This window comes from Geotrypetes seraphini, chromosome 8 (genome assembly GCF_902459505.1).
Source record: "Geotrypetes seraphini chromosome 8, aGeoSer1.1, whole genome shotgun sequence".
NCBI lineage: Eukaryota > Metazoa > Chordata > Amphibia > Gymnophiona > Dermophiidae > Geotrypetes > Geotrypetes seraphini.
Window position 1 is genome coordinate 28,792,386 of NC_047091.1, and position 23,912 is coordinate 28,816,297.

At 43.8% G+C, this 23,912-nt stretch overlaps 1 protein-coding gene across 5 annotated transcripts in view; it reads right to left on the reverse strand.

Annotated features, from left to right (window-relative positions):
* Positions 1 to 6,925: 6,925 nt before the first annotated feature.
* Positions 6,926 to 23,912, reverse strand: part of CSF3R (colony stimulating factor 3 receptor) — a 126,498-nt gene continuing 109,511 nt past the window's right edge. For all 5 annotated transcript variants that reach the window (XM_033955292.1, XM_033955291.1, XM_033955293.1 and 2 more), the window contains 6 exons: positions 19,330 to 19,431; positions 18,362 to 18,508; positions 17,994 to 18,134; positions 16,439 to 16,535; positions 11,782 to 11,863; positions 6,926 to 8,732 (listed from right to left, as the gene is read on the reverse strand). In XM_033955292.1, coding sequence (XP_033811183.1) covers positions 8,211 to 8,732; positions 11,782 to 11,863; positions 16,439 to 16,535; positions 17,994 to 18,134; positions 18,362 to 18,508; positions 19,330 to 19,431 — 1,091 coding nt within the window. In that variant the 3' untranslated portion in view covers positions 6,926 to 8,210. The remainder of the gene's footprint in view (positions 8,733 to 11,781; positions 11,864 to 16,438; positions 16,536 to 17,993; positions 18,135 to 18,361; positions 18,509 to 19,329; positions 19,432 to 23,912) is intronic.

Consider the following 23,912-nt stretch of genomic DNA (forward strand, 5'->3'; position numbering starts at 1 on the left):
ACTTGCGCCGTCACGTTAGGGTCCAATAAGGAAGCGCTTTCGGGAACGTCACCAACAGGCGACCAATTGATAGGCCGGGACGTCCCGGCAGGGACTGGAGCTGGGTCAGAAGTTTTCACCATGGTCGGTTCTCTTGTTTGGCTGAGCTTAGCTGCCTCCTGCACCCGAAGACAAAAAAGAGCAACAAGAAACGCAAATGGACAAACGTCAGGCCCTGGTGAAGCAGCTCAAGAGGGTTAGTCCTGCTGCATTCTGGTAAATGAAGACCTAGGCAGTGCCTACAAATCCCAGAGTGCAAAGCAGTCCTGGCCTAAAGTTAGAGAATGACACAGGGACAAATTTTTCCCAATCCCTGCGGGAACTCATTTTACTGTCTCTACCCCATTCTTGGAAGCGCCGTCCTCATCTGCACAAGCCTCAAACACTTGAAAATCCTAAGTAGCAACATATTTAGAGCTCAGATTGTGATGTCATAATGCCTCATTCCACCAATGCCTGACCCCGTCCTCATCTGCACAAGCCTCAAACATTTTAAAATCCTAAGTAGTAACATTCTAGAGCTCAGATTGTGATGTCAACATGCCTCATTCCACCAATGTCTAAGCTCCGTCCTCATCTGCACAAGCCTCAAACATTTTAAAATCCTAAGTAGCAACATTCTAGAGCTCAGATTGTGATGTCATAATGCCTCATTCCACTAATGCCTGAACCCATCCTCATCTGCACAAGCCTCAAACATTTTAAAATCCTAAGTAGTAACATTCTAGAGCTCAGATTGTGATGTCAACATGCCTCATTCCACCAATGTCTAAGCTCCGTCCTCATCTGCACAAGCCTCAAACATTTTAAAATCCTAAGTAGTAACATTCTAGAGCTCAGATTGTGATGTCATCATGCCTCATTCCACCATTGCCTAAGCTCCGTCCTCATCTGCACAAGCCTCAAACCCTTTAAAATCCTAAGTAGCAACATTTAGAGCTCAAATTGTGATGTCATAATGCCTCATCCCACCAATGCCTACGCTCCGTCCTCATCTGTACAAGCCTCAGACACTTTAAAATCAAAAGTGTTCAAGGTTTGGGGCAGGGGCAGGGACAGGGATGGAGAAATTGAGTTACTTCCTGTATCATTCTCTACCTCAAGTCAAGGCTCCCTTGTGGGTACTATTAATAGAGGTAAGTGGCATAGTGACTAACCAATTTTACTAAAATACGACAAGCAGTTAATGTATGGAAACAGACTACTGTGTGATCACACTAGTACTACTACTATTTCCTATTCTATAGCACTAGGATTATCAGACGTCTGGATTTCCCTGGACTGCCGGGTTTTGGAAAGTCCATCTAGGAATCCAGATAGTCCTCTATAAAGAGGACATGCCCAAGTATTTCTGGACATCTGGTAACCCAAGGTAGAGTGGGTACAGGACTTTAAGGGGTTTTGCAATAGTTTGTCTTTTTCTTCATGTTAAATCACCCATTAGTGATTTTTTTTTTCCAGAATTTTTCTGTCAGGGTCAGAGTTCATGGATGCATTTGTCAGTTCGCATATTACATTTACCTAGGGTTACTAGATGTCTGGATTTAAATTCCGGAACTTGGAGGCGAGGAGGATGGCAGTTTGAGTGCAGAGCTCCTCTCCCTGGACAATCTGCCTGCTTTTAAATATCAGCAGCAGTGAGAGATCAATTGCTTTTACACCCAGCAGCAACGGGACCAACCCACCAAAAACCCACAGTCCCGATCCTGCAAAAATATGAGCTCCACCCTCCCTGCAGTCCGCTAGGAAAATCAACTGCTTTTACACCTAAGAAGCAGCAGGACCAGCCACCACTACCAAGAGCCCTTTGCCCCGATCCAGCCAGGCATGTGAGCTCCTCCCTCTGCAGTCCATTGGAGAGATCAATCTGCCTGCTTTTAAATATCAGCAGCAGTGGAGATCAACTGCTTTTACACCTAAGCAGCAACGAGACCAGCCACAACCACCGAGAGAACACAGACCCGATCCTACCAAGAGTGTGAACTCTTCCCCCCCTGCAATCCGCTATGAAGATCGACTGTCGGCTCTGGGCGGCTTTCCCGCAGAGGAGAGAATCCTGCATTCACCAAGGGCCTCATCTGGGGCAGCCTCCTTGGAGCAGCTGGGGCACGGGCAGTGTGTCTGGGAGGGAATGCATGAATGGGAGAACATCGCAGGGGAGGAGACATAGACATCATGGGACTGTCAGCCAAGTCTCTTCCCTGAAGAAGCCCTTTTTCTGGAAACGTCATCGCTCCTCCTAAACTTACTTGCTCCACTTCATCACTGACGCTGAAACCGTGGATTGAAGACAAAGTTTTATTTTATTTTTCTTTCCAGCTTATGATTTATCTTTAATCTTATCTATTGTTTTGCATTTTGTCTTTGTTTTGTTCTATTTCTATCATTTAAATTTCTCCAGAATTCTACTGTTCAACGTCTCCCCTTTCTGCTTCTATTCCTTTCTCTCCTCTCTTCTACCTCCCAAAGTATTTAGATCAATGCTGTCTTGTTAAAATGTTTATTTTATTTTTATTTTTCCTCTAACTCTACTTTTCACTTCTCTATTACCCTCCAGGTACTTTAGTTAGATTGTGAGCCTTCGGGACAGTAAGGGAATTTTTCAAGTACCTTTCCTATTTCTAATCTTAATGTATATTTTCTGTAAACCGCTTAGAACCTAACGGATGTAGCGGTATATAAGAAATAAATTACATTACATTACTTTAAGGGGTTTTGCAATAGTTTGTCTTTTTCTTCATGTTAAATCACCCATTAGTGATTTTTTTTTTCCAGAATTTTTCTGTCAGGGTCAGAGTTCATGGATGCATTTGTCAGTTCGCATTTTACATTTACCTAGGGTTACTAGATGTCTGGATTTACCTGGATATGGCCTCTTTTTAGAGAACTCCGAGTGTCTGGACGGTTTCTTGGACTGGAGGGAGTTTGTCCGGGTTTTGGACTCACTCCAGTCCACTTCCCACCCTTGAGTCGGATATGGTTTTTGTGAGTCTCCCCTGTCCCCAGTACTTTCTCCGACACTGCAATTTAAAAACTTCAGGCAGCCGGCAGCATTAGTGATGGGATCTTTCTGCCGTTGGTGCACTGCAATGTCCAATTGATATTCAATCTGAAGAAGACCATGTGACCATATCTTGTGGATCATTATATACAGTATTTGCAAACTCTAAACACTTACAGCGTACTTTTGCATTATTTCTCTTTCCATCTGTTAAAGGTTGTTTATATAAAATATATATAATATGCACTGCTTTCATTGTATGCTAAGAGATCTCATGCATATTCATTGGGGAAATCCTGAAAACCCCCTCAAGGAGGGACTTTCATTGACAATTGTCATTTCAGGCTGTTACTTGGGATAAAGATTATAGTCGTTTGAAAACCAGTTCTGCTTCTTATCAGGACTTTAGGAAATTGTTATAAACCTATTTATTTGTAAAATTTTTGGAAGTTTGATGCTGTGATTTTCAGTCCCCTTTTAACCTTCGATGGGGTTCCTGAACATTGCTACTCTTTGGGTATTTGTGAGGTACTTGTGACCTTAATTGGACACCGTGAAGACAGGATACTGGGCTAGATGTATCATTGGTCTGACCCACTACGGCTATTCTTATTTTTTTTTAACTCTTTTTATTTCTGTTTCAGTATTAATCAGAAGCAACATCAACCAAGATAGCATTACAAATATACACAACAGAGGACAGTTTGTACAACAGTAGCCCCTTCCTATTACCAAACTCTTTTATTAACAGGTCATCTTAAGAACATAAGAATTTCCATACTGGGACAGACCGAAGGTCCATCCAGCCCAGTATCCTGTTTCTAACAGTGGCCAACCCAGGTCCCAAATACCTGACCGAAACCCAAATAGTAGCAACATTCCAGAGCTGAGATTGTGATGTCATAATGCCTCATTTCACTAGTGCCTAAGAGCCGACCTCATCAGTGATGTCACAATGACTTGATTGTCCTCTACTTGGCTCACATAAGAATATAAGAGTTGCCACACTTGGACAAAGTGAAGGTCCATCAAACCGTATCGAGGTGGAAGAAGATATATTCTTTTTCAAGGGTCCCACGGCAACAAGGGGGCTTCCGTGGAAACTCAGGGGCGGGAAACTGCACGGTGACACGAGGAAATTCTTTTTCATTGAAAGGGTGGTTGATCGCTGGAATAGTCTTCCACTTCAGGTCATTGAGGCCATCAGCGTGCCTGATTTTAAGGCCAAATGGGATAGACATGGGGGATCTATTCAAAGAGATAGGTAGGGGAGGGTCATTGGGGTGGGCAGACTAGATGGGCCGTGGCCCTTATCTGCCGTCTATTTCTATTTCTATCATGTTTCCAACAGTGGTCAACCCAGGTCTTATAAGTACCTAGATAGATCTCAAGTAGTAAAACAGATTTTATGTTTATCCTAGGAATAAGCAGTGGGTTTCCCCCAAGCCATCTCAATAATGGCCTATGGACTTCTCTTTTAGGAAATTATTCAAACCTTTTTAAGTCCAGCACTGTCTGAAATCTTATCTAAGTGACATATGAGGCCCCACCTTTGCACCAGGCAGGCAAGTAACCAAGCAATCCTCACGTTCACCAGCTACCCAGCTATCTACATGCCTAATGATCGAATCTCCCACTATAACGGCTGCCTAACTCTTCTCTCCTGTCTGCTGGATAATTTTTGTTCAACTATCTTTTAAACCTTTTTTTTGTAATGTAACTTCTCAAACGTAACCACAATTTCCCCTGTAATACAGCTCTGCGGGTGTTATCAGGAGCTTAGGGGTTCAAGAATTCCCTCTCCCATTACACCAGTATTTCCTGTGTTTTATCTTTATCCTCTTCTCACTCTTTGGTGAATCATCCTTCTTTCTATATCTCCTATTTTTTGTTCATGATCCTTATTTTTAAGTCTCAGTGTTGATAGCCCTAGGAAGCACCTTCTGCTGCTAAAACCTTCAGCATATCCTCTCCAGGCCATGATGGATGGTTATTAGAAATTTTGCAATTTTAATGGATTTTTGGATGCTGAATGATTCTATCAAATGTCAAATGTGAGTTCTAGAATTGGTGCTTAAGAATTTGTACCAAATTTATCTGGAAAAAAGCACAGCCAAAAACTTGCGTCCTCTTTTTTCTGCAGATACTTTACCTCCTCAGAAAAGCATGCATAGATTTAAAAATCTAACCATTGTAAGTTTTTTCCACTCCCACTTGCATACACTTTGTAGATTATTATGTATACCAGGGGTGCCCAACCTGTGGCCTGAGAGCCGCATGCAGCCCCGTGAAGTATTTTGTGCGGCCCCGGTCGAGGGCGATGCAGTGTTTTCCTCTGCTGCCCCCAGGTGTTTACCGTCTTGCCGGCTCCCTCCTCTGTCTTGCTGCAGTGTTTGCGCGTTTGTGCAGCCCCAGAAAAATTTTTTTCAGCCAATGCAGCCCAGGGAAGCCAAAAGGTTGGACACCCCTGATGTATATTTTTACCTATGTAAACCCCCCCCCACCTTTTTACAAAATGGTAGTGCGATTTTTAGCACTGGCTGCAGCGGTAACAGCTCCGTTACTCAAGACTGGGTAGTCACTTTCTAGTACACTCCCAAAGTGCTCCACACTCCTCACCTTCCACCAATACAAGGCCTCCAGCCTCCAGTGACGCCACCTGCTGCAGTACGGCACAAGGGGAAGAATTTGAGGGGGCATCCCCCACCCAAACACTGAATCTGCTGCGGCCAGTGAGGAGAGGGAGAGGGAAGAATTTGGGGGGGGGGTTGGGAGGCATCGCCCTCCCCTCAAACGCTGGTTTGGGGGAACATTGCCACGCTGAATCCTTAAAGGAAATGCAATGATTCCTCATGGACATTCATCTCATGACACGATTCAGTACTGAAACAGCCAGGCTGAATCGTCCTAGACCTATCTGAGTGGAGAACCGTACTTTATATTAAAGATTTAAGAAAAATCAAAATGGCTAAAAATAGTCCGCAATAATTCATGACGTTGAGATTTTTCCCCCTTAAAATATTAAGTTATCAGAAAAGAGAAATGTATTTTAGACAAGTGTAAAAGGCGGTTTGGCTTAAGGCAGTGTTTTTCAACCTTTTTACACCTATGGACCGGCAGAAATAAAATAATTATTCTGTGGACCGGCATCGGTCCGTGGACCGGCGGTTGAAGAACAGTGGGCTAAGCCGTGGGCCAGACCCTGCCCATCTCTACCCAAACTCCACTCCAGATCCTGCCCCCATAATAGTACTAATTGCACCTTGCATGTCCTGTGCCTTATCTGGAAGCCTTCCCTCTGACATTGCAACATCAGAAAGAAGGCTTCCGGTCAGGCGCAGGATGCCCCTAGGAGCCACTGCCCGTGGCTTTGTGCACTGAATCAGTTAGGAAGAGGGAGCTGGCTCGAAGATAATGCCACATTGATCGCACCGTGGACCGGCGGATGAAGAACACTGTTTTGGGCCTGATGCATGTGCTGGCCCTGTAGACCGGCAGGAAATTTCTGCGGACCGGCACTGGTCCATGGACCGGTGGTTGAAGAACACTGGCTTAAGGGAATGAGAGAGTTATTTGCAGACTGCGCTAGCTTTAAGCTGGTAGCCCAGTAGTGGATGCAATGTGGTATATTCATATGCATAGAAATATCAAGCCTTCTTTTAAGCCCTACCTCTCTTCACAACACATACCGCCGCTCTATCACCCCTACCTTCACTGTATTGCCATGTGGGGCAAAGAGAGCTTATTGGTGGGAATGAAAGGCAATAAAAATTGGCTATTAAACCATTGTTATCAAAATCTGATTCTTGAAACTTGCAGGCTCTTAATCTCTCAATAGGACTGGCACTAGGTACGACATTGGAACACAAATACAATACAATATGATACCATTAAAAAAATTATATTCTGCTACTCTCCTAGAATAGATCCAGCGCAAATTACAATAAAAAATAATTAGACAAATTGAGGAATTCAAATTATTTCCAATGTGCCTGCAAAAGAAAAGTTTCAATTCCTTCTGAGACTGCATATAATGAGATTCTAATCAAATGTGTAAAGGAATGGGATTCCAGCACTGGAAGAAGTTAAAAAGTTTTTCAATTTCACTGGGAGGAAAAGCAAATGGTGAGACTCCTTTCATCGTATTGACCTCCTAGCTCTAGGTGTAAAGAGCTGTGACTCAACATGCACATACTTGGATTTCACTTGGGAGTCAATGAAGCTCCCTCAGAAAGGGAGAAACACTATTCTATCAAACCTCTTTGCTCTTATAGCAAACAAGGCACGGAGTAAAGACAGTGAGGAACAGGATTAGCTTAAAACAATGAGGTACAACCCAAACTTAATAAAAAGTACATATCATTGATATAAAGGTGCATGAGAAAACAGTTGCCCGACTGTATTTCTGCTCTGTGGGAGCCAGAAGTAGAGTTCAGATTTGGTTCCTACAGCTTGCATTGAAAAGGTGTGTGATTTGTACAATGAAATATTTTTCTCTGACAGGGATTTTTACAGGCGAGATTGTCTGAATGAAACCAAAGGTGCTGAGCGGTCTGGTGATTCTGTGGTTGGTCTCTGCAGTTGGGGTTGGGGGTTGAGAGTGATGTGAATATTCCTGGATATTGCTGTTGGTGTCTGAACGATGTGAGGGAACATTTTTTGGGATGGAGGGAAGAGAAGAATGTATTTCTTTTGGCTCCTCCCCTGGTCCCTTCAAAGTGCATACAAATTGGATTTATTTCTTTGAAGAATACAGTCAGTTCTATCATGAGAATAAAATAAGTGCAAAATTGTGTTGCTGATTTCTGCTTCATCATTGAACAGCAGCATAATGCTGGTCGCCTTTCCTTCAAGAGAGAAATAGTACTTCAGCTGATGCTTTTGGCCTTGAATTGGCATGGAAAAAGCACTTTCAGCTTCTGGAAGAATGAATTCTAGATACACAGTATTGCTACTGAGAGGAAACTTTATGAAAGGTCTAAGATATCATTCATATTGTTGAGATATTTTTTTTTTTGAGGATGATAACCTGTTTCTGCATCAGTCTGAGCATTGACGATCAGCTCTGGCTTTTATCCATACAATGTTCCCTGCTTCTATTAAAGTGGTGATGTCTCTGGACTGCAATGCTATCACAGGTGTATTCTTAGATCGATAGTTAATCCTTCCTTCAATTTCTGTTATGCTTCAGGGTCTTGAAGTTATGGGAGTTGTTGAAGGCCTCACTTCCTTGGATCTTCAGCCCCTGTAGGAGTGGGAAGTCCATCAGAGACACCTCACATTCTTGGAAGACTGAATCCTCCTGGAAGTATGGGCTTCCCCCATGGAACCAAAGATTTTCATAAGGCTTAGGACTAGGGCTCATATCGCACAGCAGAGGCTGGGTAGAGTCTGACCTTTGGTAGAGAGGAACTGGAATCCGTTGACCTTGGTAGGGATCTACAATGACCTTTGCATACTGAACAGTACTACTTGTGTTCACGTAGGTTGGCAGTTGTCCGTGGGTGACACTGTCAAATCTGTTGTCATCATTCAGCTGGAATGAGCTTTTGGGGAATATTTTGAGGCCTCCTACACCTGTGTCTCCTTTTCTTATTGGTGCTGGGTTCTTAGCCATTTCTTTCTCCAGGATGGTGATCTTGGAAGTGATGATGGGGTTGGGTTCCGGTGTGATTGGGAACTGTATATTTCCCTATGAAAAATGATTGAAAGAAGATGGTTATAGGCTGTCCATATTTTGTAACGTGCCCGGAGAAAAGTCTTTCACCCCCAATTCACAATCAAAATGAAGCATGTTTCCAAGACAGATCAGAATCAGCCAGAATTTCTACAATACACATCTGATCTTCTCTTTATAATATGTATATTGGTATTAAAATAATGATGGTTATGAGTGGAAGCATCAACCGTACTTCTTAAATCTCTCGTTTAAGACTTGTGATTATTTTTCTGGGGGGAAAAGACCTCAAGGAGCAACTTACCATTAAATACTGCTGTGAACACTATCATTAAGCTTGGATATAAAGCTAAGTATAACCATTAAAAAAAATTTTGTCATTAATTGTGATTATTATTTGAAAACGCCTAAATGAGGGGGTTTGTTTGACAAATGATAGCTCGCAAGGGGCCTGTTACGACAAGTCCTAAAATCAGGCAGCCACGAGCCCTTGAGGTCTTTTTCCCCCCAGAAAAATAATCACAAGCTTTAACAGGGTAACGTAGTGGATGACGGCAGATAAAGACCCGAATGGTCCATCCAGTCTGCCCAACCTGAATCAATATTTTTTTTTCTTCTTATTTATTTCTGGGCAAGAATCCAAAGCTCTGCCCGGTACTGTGCTTGGGTTCCAACTGCTGAAGTCTCCGTCCATCTACACTCTCCCAGCCATTGAAGCCCATCCTCCACCAAACGGCCATATACAGACTCAGACCGTGCAATTCTGCCCAGTACCGGCCTTAGTTCTTCAACATTGACTATTCTTTTCTGATTTAGATCCTCTGGGTTAATCCCTGGTTGATGTTTAGGAAGACGTTTCCACTCATAACCATCATTATTTTTGTGGGTTATTAGTCTATGACATACTCCCTTTTTTTACTAAGGTGCACTCGCCGATTCAGTGCGAGCTAAATGCTAACGTGTCCCTTATATTAGGAAGATTGTCTATTGGTATTAGATCCCCAGTATGTGTCAAGACAGGATAAAAACTTGTATCGAAAAAACTTGTATTGTAACTATAGCAAATTGTTACTTCTTAACTCGTATGTTGATCTGAGAAATAAATAAATAGGAACTGCCTATACTCTTTTATTTTCTTATATTATGTAGTTATTTTTATTACCTGTTTTATGCTACAAACGTTTTAATGTTATTTTTCGTCTATAGTTTGTGATGGTTTCTGACCAGCTGATTTGGTGTGTGATATTGTAAAATCTGCTTGTAATGGGCCAAAACACCACCAGTATAAATGGACTGAATATATAAATACTTCTCGCACACCACTGACCTAATCTTCAGGTGCTTATCAGGCTCCTTTTAAATGAGCGAGCCTATTTCAGCCTGTAGCCATCAGAAATTCTGAGCTCTTCCTGAACCTGCAGTTACAGTAAGATGACGTGAAGCACCAGTACCTGCACTAGTAAGTTGGCTATTGGCTTAGAAGGCTATGAAGCAGGGGTGGGCAAACTTGGTCCCCGAGGGCCACAATCCATTCGGGTTTTCAGTATTTCCCCAATGAATATGCATGAGATCTATTTGAATACAGTGCAGGCAGTGAGTTCAAATAAACCTCATAAATATTCATTGGGGAAATCCTGAAAACCCATCTGAGGACCACAATTGCCCTCCCCTGCTATAAGAGATAAAATGAGCCACTGTATAACATAGTAACATAGTAGATGACGGCAGATAAAGACCCGAATGGTCCATCGTCTGCCCAACCTGATTCAATTTAATTTTTTTTCTTCTTAGCTATTTCTGGGCAAGAATCCAAAGCTGCTTGGGTTCCAACTGCCGAAATCTCCCTCAAAACCTACTCCAGCCCATCTACACCCTCCCCAGCCCATCCTCCACCTAATGGCCATATACAGACACAGACCGTGCAAGTCTGCCCAGTACTGGCCTTAGTTCTTCAATATTTACTATTCTTTTCTGATTCTAGATCCTCTGTGTTCATCCCACGCTTCTTTGATCTCCGTCACTGTTTTCCTCTCCACCACCTCTCTCGGGAGCGCATTCCAGGCATCCACCACCCTCTCCATAAAGTAGAATTTCCTAACATTGCTCTTGAATCTATCACCCCTCAACCTCAAATTATGTATAGACATATGATGCAGTGTATATGAAGCATGACAGTAGGCGGAGTAAATCTGGAGTATTTAGTGGCATGCACTAGGAAGGCAGGACAGATTCATGCTGATCATCCCTGATTCTCCACCATCCTCCTCTCTATACTCCATGTACATAAGAATATAAGACTTGCCATACTTGGACAGTACATGGACATACATGTTCATCAAGCCCAGTATCCTGTTTCCAACAGTGGCCAACCCAGGTTCCAAGTACCTGACAGAAACCCAAATAGTAGCAACTTTCCAGAGCTCAGGTTGTGATGTCATAATGCCTAGTCCACCAATGCCTAAGAGCCAACCTCATTAGTGATGTCACAATGACTTGATTGTCCTATATTTGGCTCACCTAAGAGCATAAGAGTTGCCACACTGGGACAGATCGAAGGACCATCAAGCCCAGTATCCTGTTTCCAGCAGTGGCCAACCCAGGTCCCAAGTACCTAGCTAGATCCCAAATAGTAAAACAGATTTTATGCTGCTTATCCTAGGAATAAGCAGTGGATTTTCCCAAGCCATCTCAATAATGGCCTATGGAATCCTCTCTTAGGAAATTATCCAAATCTTTTTTTAAACCCTGCTAAGGTAACTGATTTCACCACAATCTCCGGCAACATAAGAACATAAGAATGTTTAGGACAGTTTTCAAACTACCTGCACAAGGTTTGTGGCTGTTTTCACTTTTATAATTGCCCAATAAAAAAAGCACCTGTCCCACCTACACCTCCTTTCTCTACAAATACATTTTCCTATTAAAAAGATCCTGTGCATTTATGTTTGCAAATATAAACATATATAGTACATGCATTGCTTCAGTTTTAAACTCCCTGCCCACCCCCCACCCCCATGCAAAATCAGTACTTTTTAGTCTCCACCTAACTGCATATTCTCAATACCTCCTGCAATTTCGTGGGCATCCATTCTCCTAGACTGCTGTTAGCAGGGTCCGGGACACTAGGCCACAAGTGTTTCTTCATTCTGTTGGTCACACAACAAAAGAGACAGCAATTTAGGTCCTTCAGTGGGTGTAAAATCAGACATCAGAGTTTTTGAGTGCAAAAGCTTAGAAGAAGGGGAAGGGGGGACCTGTTGTGAACAGTAGTGTACCAAGGGGGGGGGGAGCACCGTCCTGGGTGCAGCCTTAGGGGGGTGCACAGCTGGCCCGGTCCCTATCGTGCTCCCACCCTCCCAGCGAAAGCAGCATCGGCGCCATTACCGAAAAAGGTAATGGCGCCAGGCCTTGGAGCACCGAGGCAGACCTCTCCCCCCCCAGCCGAACCCCCGCTGACCCTCCTATCTCTCCCCCCCAAGTGAACCTTTCCGACTCTCCCAGCGAAAGCAGGAAACCTCCATCCAGTAGCGTCGGCTGCTTCTCTGCTTTCTCCTCCCTCTGCTGCATCACTGATGATGTCATCAGTGACGCGGCAGAGGGAGGAGAAAGGCGAGAAGCAGCTGACGCTACTGGAAGGAGGTTTGCTGCTCTCGCTGGGAGGGTCGGAAAGATTCACTGGGGGGGAGATAGGAGGGTCAGCGGGGGTTCGGCTGGGAGGGGGGAGAAGCGGTCTGCCTCGGTGCTCCATTACCTTCTTTGGGCAGCAGCAGCTTTTACAATTCGCTGCTGTTGCTGGCTTCAGGCCTTCCTCTCTGCCGGGTCCTGCCTACTTCCTGTTTTCATGAAGACAGGACCCGATAGAGAGGAAGGCCTGAAGCGGGCAACAGCAGTGAATTGTGAATGCTGCTGCTGCCCGATGAAGTTCAGGATATCAGGACATGGGGGAAGGAGCAGGGAGAAATCGGCTGCTGGCTTGGGGGTGAGGGTAGGGAAAGAATCGTGGAAGTGGAGAAATTGGCACCATGGCTTTGTGGGGGCTAGGGAGAGAGAGAAAGAAAGGCAAAAATAAAGAGGGAGGCCAGGGGGAGAGAGAAAGAAAGACAGAAATAAAGAGGGGGGCCAGGGGGAGAGAGAAAGAAAGGCAGAAATAAAGAGGGGGTCAGGGGGAGAGGGAAAGAAAGGCAGAAATAAAGAGGGGGTCAAGGGGGAGAAATAGAAAGGCAGAAAGAAAGAGGAGGGCCAGGGGGAGAGAGAAATAAAGAGGGGGGCCAGGGGAGAGAGAAAGAAAGGCAGAAATAAAGAGGTGGGCCAGGGGCAGAGAGAAAGAAAGGCAGAAATAAACAGGGGGTCAGGGGGAGAGGGAAAGAAAGGCAGAAATAAAGAGGGGGTCAAGGGGGAGAAATAGAAAGGCAGAAAGAAAGAGGAGGGCCAGGGGGAGAGAGAAATAAAGAGGGGGGCCAGGGGAGAGAGAAAGAAAGGCAGAAATAAAAAGGGGGGCCAGGGGCAGAGAGAAAGAAAGGCAGAAATAAAGAGGGGGTCAGGGGGAGAGGGAAAGAAAGGCAGAAATAAAGAGGGGGTCAAGGGGGAGAAATAGAAAGGCAGAAAGAAAGAGGAGGGCCAGGGGGAGAGAGAAATAAAGAGGGGGGCCAGGGGAGAGAGAAAGAAAGGCAGAAATAAAGAGGGGGTCAGGGGGAGATAGAAAGAAAGGCAGAAAGAAAGAGGGGGTCAAGGGGGAGTAATAGAAAGGCAGAAAGAAAGAGGAGGGCCAGGGGGGAGAGAGAAAGAAAGAGGGGGGCCAGGGGAGAGAGAAAGAAAGGCAGAAATAAAGAGGGGGGCCAGGGGGAGAGAGAAAGAAAAGCAGAAATAAAGAGGGGAGCCAGGGGGAGAGAAAAAGAAAGAGGGGGGGGGGCCAGGAGAAGAAAGAAGAAGGACCAGAGACTCATGAAATCACCAGACAAAAAGGTAGGAAAAATGATTTTATTTTCAACTTAGTGATCAAAATGTGTCCGTTTTGAGAATTTATATCTGCTGTCTATATTTTGCACTATGGCCCCCTTTTACTAAACCGCAATAGTGTTTTTTAGCACAGGGAGCCTATGAGCGTCGAGAGCAGCGTGGGGCATTCAGCGCAGCTCCCTGCGCTAAAAACCGCTATCACGGTTTAGTAAAAAGGGAGGGGGAATATTTGTCTATTTTTGTATAGTTGTTACTGAGGTGACATTGCATAAAGTCATCTGCCTTGACCTCTGAAAACCCGCGGAATATAAATGATAATTAATATTTTCTCTGCATACAATGTGCTTTGTGTTTTTAAAATTTTATTGTTGGTAGATCATTTTGACTTGGCCACGAAGGTAATGGGGTTGGGAGGGAGGGGAGCTGCTGAAAGACATCTAGTAATCCTTGCAGGCTTGACTGTGCAGGGAATTATTTTTGTAAAATCATGTTTTGTTATGTGACTGGCATTATCTAGACTTTAATTTCTATGAATGAATAGAATGAAAATGATATAAAATTACTTGCTTGTTTTTATGTGCGTGCGCTGAAGGAAAGTGGAGAGAGAGTGGGCTGAGGATGCTGAAGGGAAATGGGGAAGAGAGTGGGGAGAAGACGCTGATTTATAAATTGACAATTGTACAGAATATTGTTTCTTTTTATACTTTAATATAAACCATTCAAGGCTTGTGTGGATGGAATCAGGTGGTTTGCAGGGATGGGGACCGAGCTTACGGGGATTAGTCCAATAAAATGGTATTTTTTTATTTCTCATTATTTGTTTTATTTTTATTTGTTAATTTGTAAAGTGGTGATTGTTATGTATCAGTTTTTTCAAATTTACATCTACTGTCTTTATATTTTGTACTGTATTAGAGGACATGTGTTACTATTTTTGTGGTGTTGCATTGTATCCAGGGTCTGGTTTCTTGGCGGTTCAGTTTAACTTTTGTCTGCATATTTCTATTTTTAGTTTGTGATTATTCCATATTGGGCGAGGGCGTATCTCTGTTCTGTGTGTATGAAAAGAACATAGTTTTCAGTTGGCATTGACTACAGGATCAATTGACTGTGCGGGATCTGGCTTTTTTAGTTTTACAATGTATGTGTTGGTGTTCTAGTGCTCACTGCAGTGTTTAAGATGCCTTTTCCTAGGTACACTCTTGTTGTGCGATATGTGGATTGTTACTAAAAATCATATTTTTCATATAGATAGGGGGGGGGGGTGTCAAAAAATGATGGGCCCCGGGTGCCACATACCCTAGGTACGCCACTGGTTGTGAGCTCCTGTTTCACAATAGCATTCTCTTGCAGCTCTGCTAGGTTATAGGTTTGGTTTTGTACTAACTTAGGGGCCCTTTTGCTAATATGCACTGAAATGGACTTAAGTGTGGTTTTATGTGGGACTTTCCCATGCGCTAAGCCCTTTTCTAATGTATCCTTAAAATAGGGTTTTTTTGGTTTTCAGTTTTGCACATCCTGTGCTAAAGTTTTCCATTAGTTTGTGAGACCTGCAAAAATATTAACGTGGGAGCCCTTCCTCCTCCTTTTTAGGACACGCTAAGTGCTCCCATGTTGTCCGTGTTATCTAGTATATTTTAGGCTCCTGTAAAAGAGTCAGGGATTCTCCCTCAGTAATGATGTCATTGTATCACTGGATAGCAGAGGGCACAGGCCAAGTAGTGCTTCCGCTACAGGTCCCAGCATGCACTGGGCTAGGAAGCTTAGTGTTGAGTCATGGGGGCGGGACTCACAGGCCTATCCTAGAGAATGACACGGGGACAAATTTTTCCTCGTCCCCGCAGGAACTCATTTTCCTGTTCCGTCCCCACAAGTTCTTTTCCTGCCCCTGCCCTGTTCTCATCTGCACAAGCCTCAAACACTTTAAAATCATAAGTGTTCGAGGCTTGTTAGGTTAAAGCAGAGCTTACAGGAATGGGGCAGGGATGGGGACAGTGACAAAACTCGCGGGGACAGGAAGGGGAAATTGAGTTCCTGCTGGGATGGGGACAAATTTATCCCTGTGTCATTCTCTAGCCCAGGGGTGGGCAACTCTGGTCCTTGAGGGCCAGAATCCAGTCAGGTTTTCAGGATTTCCCCAATGACTATGCATGAGATCTATTTGCATGCACTGCTTTCAATGCATATTCATTGGGGAAATCCTGAAAACCAACTGGATTCCGGCCCGGAGTTGCCGACCCCTGCTCTAGCCCATCCACTTTCTCCATCTCTCCCTATTGGCTAAGGCTCTTAACATTTGCATCTCCTCTCCCTATTGGCTAAGGCTCTTTACACCTGCATTGTGAGGTCATAGAACATTCTGATTATAGAAACATAGTAACATGATGGCCGATAAAGGCCAAATGGCCCATCCATTCTGCCCATCCACAGTAACATTGTCTCTTCCTCTCTCTAAGAGATCCCACATGCCTATCCCACATGCCTATTCATTAGGGATATGGCTGGGGGTCCCCTAGGACAGATATAAGATCCACTGGTGTAGAGTATAACTGGTTTAATCTCATTAATGTCTTTTCTAATTACAATATTATTACATTATATTTACAGGTCTGTAAAATTTATCTATAATAACCTGTAATTAATATTATATCTTGTTCTGCAGTATAGAACTGTTGACACTGTTGTTTCAGTGCAATGATGTAAATTGTTTGAACACCTGAAGATCTTCTACTGTGAACATAGTTGGTCTTATCTCATGCACTTACCTGTGGTGTTTTTTGAAGCAGATGATCAATACGCAACATAGGATCAAGGCAAGCACAAAGAACAGCACAGAAGCCAATATGAAGATTTCCATGACGGCTGAAAAAGGAGGAGGAAATGGGGTTACTTCAGAGAATCTCCCTTTGCTAGTGTGAGATCGTAGCTGCTTAGCACCCTCATGAAGTTACAACTCCAGGATGTAATTAGAAGGCCAGAGAGAGTGAAAACAAGGACAGTGTGCATTGTATGGTACCACAGCTGTGTTAAGCTCCTAAGAGTAGGTGACAAAGTCAACCAATGTGAAGTGGCAGTGGAGCCCTGGCACATTTATCAACTTAGCTAGGGTGGTGACTAATGTTCTAATACAGTCTGTTCTTGTTATTCGTGGTACCACAGTTCCTGAAAATGTGCAAATAATAAGAACATAAGAACTGCCGTTGCTGGGTCAGACCAGTGGTCCATCTTGCCCAGCAGTCCACTCATGCGGCGGCCCTCTGGTCAAAAGACCAGCACCCTAACTGAGACTAGCCCTACCAGCGCACGTTCTTGTTCAGCAGAAACTTGTCTAACTTTGTCTTGAATCCTTGGAGGGTGTTTTCCCCTATAACAGCCTCAGGAAGAGCGTTCCAGTTTTCCACCACTCTCTGGGTGAAGAAGAACGGAATCTATCCCCTTTCAACTTTAGAGAGTGCCCTCTTGTTCTCCCTACTTTGGAGAGGGTGAACAACCTGTCCTTATCTACTAAGTCTATCCCCTTCAGTACCTTGAATGTTTTGATTATGTCACCTCTCAATCTCCTCTGTTCGAGGGAGAAGAGGCCCAGTTTCTCTAATCTTTCGCTGTACGACAGCTCCTCCAGCCCCTTAACCATCTTAGTCACCCTTCTCTGGAAATGTCAAGTCTGTGGTAAAATAGGGTTAAGTTCCTGCATGGAACAGCACTGTAGATGCTTGTAATTCACTCTCTGGACACTTGGGGGGACCATATCTGGAAGTGAACAGCGCCAGACGTGACGTGAAAATGAAAGCAAAGAAAGTTGAGAGCAGGTCTGCAAATGCTAGGGTACCAGACGTCTGGATTTACCCTGACATGTCCTCTTTTTAGAGAGCATGTCCGGGCGTCCGGATGACTTTTCAAAACCCGGCACTTTGTCCAGATTTTGAAAAGCAAATTGCGTCTGTCCCCATATGCCTTATGACGAAGACCACGCACCATTTTATTAGCCGTCCTCTGGACTGACTCCATCCTTTTTATATCTTTTTGAAGGTGCGGCCTCCAGAATTGTACACAATATTCTAAATGAGGTCTCACCAAAGCCTTATACAGGGGCATCAAGACCTCCTTTTTCCTACTGGCCATACCTCTCTCTATGCAACCTAGCATCTTTCTGGCTTTTCAACCTATTTGGCCACCTTAAGATCATCACATACAGTCACACTCAAGTCCCGCTCTTTTGTCATGCACATAAGTTCTTCAGTCCGTAAACTGTACCGTTCCTTTGGGTTAAGAGAGGAAAGTATTTGAGCAAAACCTGATTTGCTCCAGTCAGAGACTCACTCATGATTGTGGTGTGTATAGTTAGGATGGTGCTATTAGTACTTCCTCCAGCAGTAGAGCTCATAAGATGCACTTTGTAGATACTTGATGCCTCTAGATTCTTCAGTAAAAAGTTTCTCGAAGAAGCTTTGACAACAGCATCTTGGAACACAAAAGAAGAACAAAGAAAGAACAGTTCAAAAAAACGAGTTATGATGGAAACTCATCAGGCACCCAATAAGACACCCTAAAATTAGGTCTCAATTTTAATGTTCCCAAGTATTTCTATGAAAGGAATGCCCATACATAGTAATTCCGGGACTATCAGTTCTTTCATGTTCCCAAAAATAACTAATCTGTAAATCTATTACACTTGAAAGAAGACATACGGGATAGGCATTCTCGAGAATCCTTCCAAAATATGGTGTAGTTTGTGATGAAGCCATGTCGTTCCTCTGTCGGTATGGTGGTCCACTCAATCTCTGCTTGTGATCTATCAATGCTCTTCAGATGGAGTTTGGGGGAGATTGAAGGTGCTATAGGAGAGAAGACCATCTTTGTTCCTTATAACAAAAACTCAACATGAGTTTAACATGAGTCAAGAGGAGTGAGCTAGATATGAAAGGTCAGATGCAATGGGAATTATGTTTTTGGACTGTTAACTTGGTTTAGTAGTTTGTAATTTGTTCTCTAGTTCCCTGATGCCCATTTTAACAGACCAGACCTTATTATTATTATCATTTTCAACTGCACTTTCTTCCTACTCCTTTGAGCCTTCAGCTCAGTTGGAACTGGTCTCTCTTGGGCTATAGTGCCACGAGCCTTCATTTTCAAATAGTGATTTTTTTCCACCACCATTTTATTTGATATATCGCCTATATATATATATGTATATCTATATAAAAAAAATCTAAGTGGTTTACCATAAATCAGTAAAAAAAAGGGGGCAGAGAATTCTTCAAAGCTATAATACCTCTACCTAAACCACCATTGCAGCAACAGTCAGTGGTCAGAGACTGTGTTTCTCTCTGGAACCGAATAATTTCACCCATTAACTCTAGCCAGTAGGTGCACCACTGAACGATGGTAGAAACTCCCTCCGCCCTCCCAAGGCCTTTACATGTTGCCCCCGACCAGTCTAGGGATTGAAAAATCCGAGATGGAAAATGAACCTAAGACCCCTGCTTATCCTGTAGGATCATTCTGACTTAGGGTTACCAGATTTTCTGTTTGGAAAATCCAGACCCCCCGTAGACCTGCCCCCAGGCCCGCCCAGTTCCATCCATCCCTGCCCCATCACAACTGTTTGAAAATCACCCTCCATTTTCAATAGACACGAATGTATTTTTCCACTGACCTTTCTGTTTTGTATATGCCTCTGTGTGCTGGGGTTGTCCGACTGCATCTTCGTAGATGGGGTACAGGGATATGTTATACAGCTGATATGGTTCAATGTTTTCTGGAATTAAAAAAACCCACGATATATATCTAGCATCTTTGGGGACAAGATTGGCAAATCTAGGAATTCAACTAAGTAATTATGCTGTTGAAGTTACTTTGTTACAGAAGCTGTTGCCTGTGACTTTAAATAATGCAGGTTGAGTCAAACATTAAAGACATGCATACATTTATTTGTTCTGACCTAGTGCTGTCACCACCATTGTTAAACTGTACTAATTCTGCAGTGGGACGTACTTTTCTACTATAGTACCTTTCTTGCTTAAGGCGTGAGAGTTGGGTTGCCAGACGTCCGGGAAAACCCAGACAAATCCTCTTTTAAGAGGACTGTCTGGATGCCCGGATGGATTTTCCAAAACCATAGTAACATAGTAACATAGTAGATGACGGCAGATAAAGACCCGAATGGTCCATCCAGTCTGCCCAACCTGATTCAATTTAAATTTTAAATTTTATTTTTTTTAATTTTTCTTCTTAGCTATTTCTGGGCAAGAATCCAAAGCTTTACCCGGTACTGTGCTTGGGTTCCAACTGCCGAAATCTCTGTTAAGACTTACTCCAGCCCATCTACACCCTCCCAGCCATTGAAGCCCTCCTCTGCCCATCCTCCACCAAACGGCCATACACAGACACAGACCGTGCAAGTCTGCCCAGTAACTGGCCTAGTTCAATATTTAATATTATTTTCTGATTCTAAATTATAATATTAAATATTGAACTAGGCCAGTAGTTTGTCCAGATTTTGGAAAGCCCCAACCTCCCGGCTGCATCTGGAGGGCCTCGGAGCGTGCGCGGATGACATCACTCACATCTGCGCATGCTCAGAGACCCTCCAGACACAGCCAGAGGTCAGAAAACAAAGATGAGGCTTTGCAGGGGGCGGGGTTAGAGGCAGAATGGGGCGTGGCTAGGGGGCAGGGCCACGTGCCCAGGTTTCTCCGGACAAAAATCTGGTAATCCTATCTGAGAGATCTTGGGTTCAATTTCTAGATAAGCCTTTCCCTTTGTGTCCCTAGAGAGCATTAGTTAAATTTTTTCTGTGAAGTAGGGGTTATAGAGACTGGATGGTTGGTTTGGATGAGGCCTTTTCTGCCATGTTTTCCTATGTTTCTGTACTTTATTGTAAGGCACCCTGCATTGTCATGGCAGACTAGGAAGGTGTTGTCATTTCATTTAGTATGAACTAGAGAATGACATGGGGACAAATTTTTCCTCATCCCTGCAGGAACTCAATTATCCTGTCCCGTCCCTGTGAGTTATTTCGATGTCCCTGTCCCATTCCTGTAAGATCTGCCTTAACCGCACAAGCCTTGAACACTTATGAACTTGCAGGAATGGGGCAGGGACAGGAAAAGAACTTGCGGGAACGGGATGGGAAAATGAGTTCCCATGGGGATGGGGAAAAATTTGTCCCTGTGTCATTCTCTACTTGGGAGAACAGTATAGAAAATTGAATAAATAAATAGTGTGAAGAGTTTCAGCCTCTGGTAACCAGAGCTGGTATTGTGACATCATAATGCCTCATTCTACCAATAAGAGCCAACCTCATCAGTGATGTCACAATGGCTTGATTGTCCTATACTTGGATCACTTTTACTACATTTTGATTTCTAGAGTGGTGCAGTTTAGAGAATGATACGGAGACAAAATTGTTCCTGTCCCCGCAGGAACTCAGTTTCCCAGACTCCATGAGTTTTGTCACTGTCCCTGTCCCATTCCAGTAAGCTCTGCCTTAACTGCACAAGCCTCGGACACATATGATTTGAAAGTATTTGAGGCTTGTGCAGATGAGGACGGAGCTTGCAGGAATGGGGTGGACATAGGTAAAAAATTCACGGGGAAGGGACAGGAAAATGAGTTCCCGCAGGGACGGGGAAAAGTTTGTCCCTGTGTCATTCTCTAGTGTGAACTAAAAGAATTGCTGAACACTGAGGGGGTTGTTTAGACAAGAGCACTAAGCAGTTAAAGCAGGGATAGGCAACTCTAGTCCTGGAGTGTCAGGCTTTCAGGATATCCACAATGAATATGCATAAACTTGATTTGCATACACTACCTCCCATATATGGAAATTTCTTTAATGCATATTCATTGCGGATATCCTGAAAGCCTGACTGGCAAGGGGGGACTCCAAGACTGAGTTGAGAAATAAATGCCTCCTTGTGGGGTGGGAAATGAGTGGCCTGGGTTAACGTACCCTACCACATTCTGTCACTCATGCAGTTGGCATGGGTGCCCTTACCACCTCCTAAAGAGGAGACATTAGGAAGGTGATTCTATACCAGGGCACCTACCACAGGCTCTGGGCATGGCATGCATTTGAAACCTAAAGAAAAGTCAGTGCCTGCTGGCAGAGAATTCATATACATACAAGCGCGACCACTTACACCAGGCCTAGAGCTGGTACAAATGCACACGCCTAGGTGTACACATGAACATACAACATAATAGTGTTTTATAATTTATTCATGCACATGTGCACTCTGCCTGTGCACACGTCTACTGGCAAAGTCCACGATCATTGGACACTAACAAGCAGAAATACAGTAGACTCTCAGTTAACCGGCTGTTTTCAAAATTGTGATCTTCGCTTCCCTCTATATCAGTGGTCTCAAACTTGAGGTACTATTTTGAGGCCCTCGGTAGGTTTATCATAATCACAAAAGTAAAATAAAACAGTTTCTTGATCGTGTGCCTCTTTAGCTATAAATGACAATATTATTAAGACTTAGTCAAAAGGAAAGATTTATAAACTATAAAAAGTGCAAAATTGTCATTTCTTTAATAAGACATTAAGGGGCTCATAATTGAAAGAGAAAAACGTCCAAAAACCGGCCTAAGTCGGCACTTGGACGAACATTTCTCTAAAACATCCAAGTGCCAATAATCAAACCGGGTTTTGGACGTATTTCTAAACAACTTAGGCCGCTCAATGTCCAAAGCTAAACGGGGCGTTTCGGGAGGCGTGTCGAGGGAGGGATGTGGGCCGGCTTAGACTTAGTCGTACAGCATGTATAATCGAAGGTTAAACAACAGAGCCTAGAGGAAACTTGGACGTTTTGACTTAGACCATCTAAAACATGGTCTAAGTCACTAAAACCCACCTAAACTCACCAGATAATCACTGAATACACATAACATAGACCCCCACACACTACCCCAGTTATCACCAACACCCCCCACCCCAATAAAAATTTTAATCATAACTTCAAATTTCAGCCTCCAGACCATCATCACCTGGCTGCTTAGCATAGGAAAGCCTAGTCGTCCAGCCCAGAGCCAGCTTAAGTCATCTTGGGGGTGGGTTTGGGACCCATAGAGAGATGGACCCATGCCCATAAGCCCCTGTAATCACTGTATTGATATTGACACATGTGCACTCCCCTATACACCCCCGAAACCCTTTTGTACTGGCATATAATTGGCTCCTGCATCCATAAGGGCTATAGGGATGGTAGATATGTGGGTCTAGGGGATTCTGGAGGTGGTTTGGGGGGCTCACTGTCACCTATAAGGGAGCTGTAGTGAGGGGAAGCCATGGCACCCTGTTTGTGAAGTTCACAGCAGTGCCCTGTAAGGTACCCCACTATTTAGGTGCCCTGTCTGGGTGTTCTGTCACTCACTTTGCAGGCCCCTCCCACGTCCAACAGAGCTTGTTCTAGACGTTTTTGACTTGGACGGACATTTGGACGAAAATGGACTAAAAAGATAGACGTTTTAGATCAGATCTGCAGGACGTATAATTTGGACGATTTTCAAAAGTCAAAAGAAGTTGGACGTCTCTTTCGAAAATGGGACTTAGGCACTTTTTGACTTTGGACGACTTGCAAAATGGACGTAAATGAACTTAGACGTCCCTTTCGATTATGCCCCTCCACCTGTTTTTTTCTGAGGCCCTCCAAGTACCGACATATCCAAAATGTGGGCCTGCAAAGGCTTTGAGTTTGAGACCACTGCTCTAGATTATCCCTATTGTATTCTTTTTAAATTTTCTGTAAACCGTGCCGAGCTCTGTCTTTATAATGCGGTATTTAAGCCTAAGGTTTGGTTTAGATAGATTCCAGATAAATGTAGTTTCTGGTTGCTTGAGAGTTCTGGTTAATTGAGTTCCGGTTAACAGAGAGCCTGCTGTAACTAGAATATCAATATCGCCATTTACGTGTCTTCTTCCACCTAAAACTAGGCAGCTCCTTACAGAATTCACCCCATGTGCTCCTGTACTAACTGTGGATTTACCTCAAATGCATTACCTGGAGCACTGGTAGCCGTACATGAAGAAGGACACGGTACTACTCGAAAGGGTCCAGAGAAGAGCAACTAAGATGGTTAAGGGGTTGGAGGAGCTGCTGTACAGCGAAAGATTAGAGAAACTGGGCCTCTTCTCCCTTGAAAAGAGGAGACTGAGAGGGGATATGATCGAAACATTCAAGGTACTGAAGGGAATAGACTTAGTAGATAAGGACAGGTTGTTCACCCTCTCCAAGG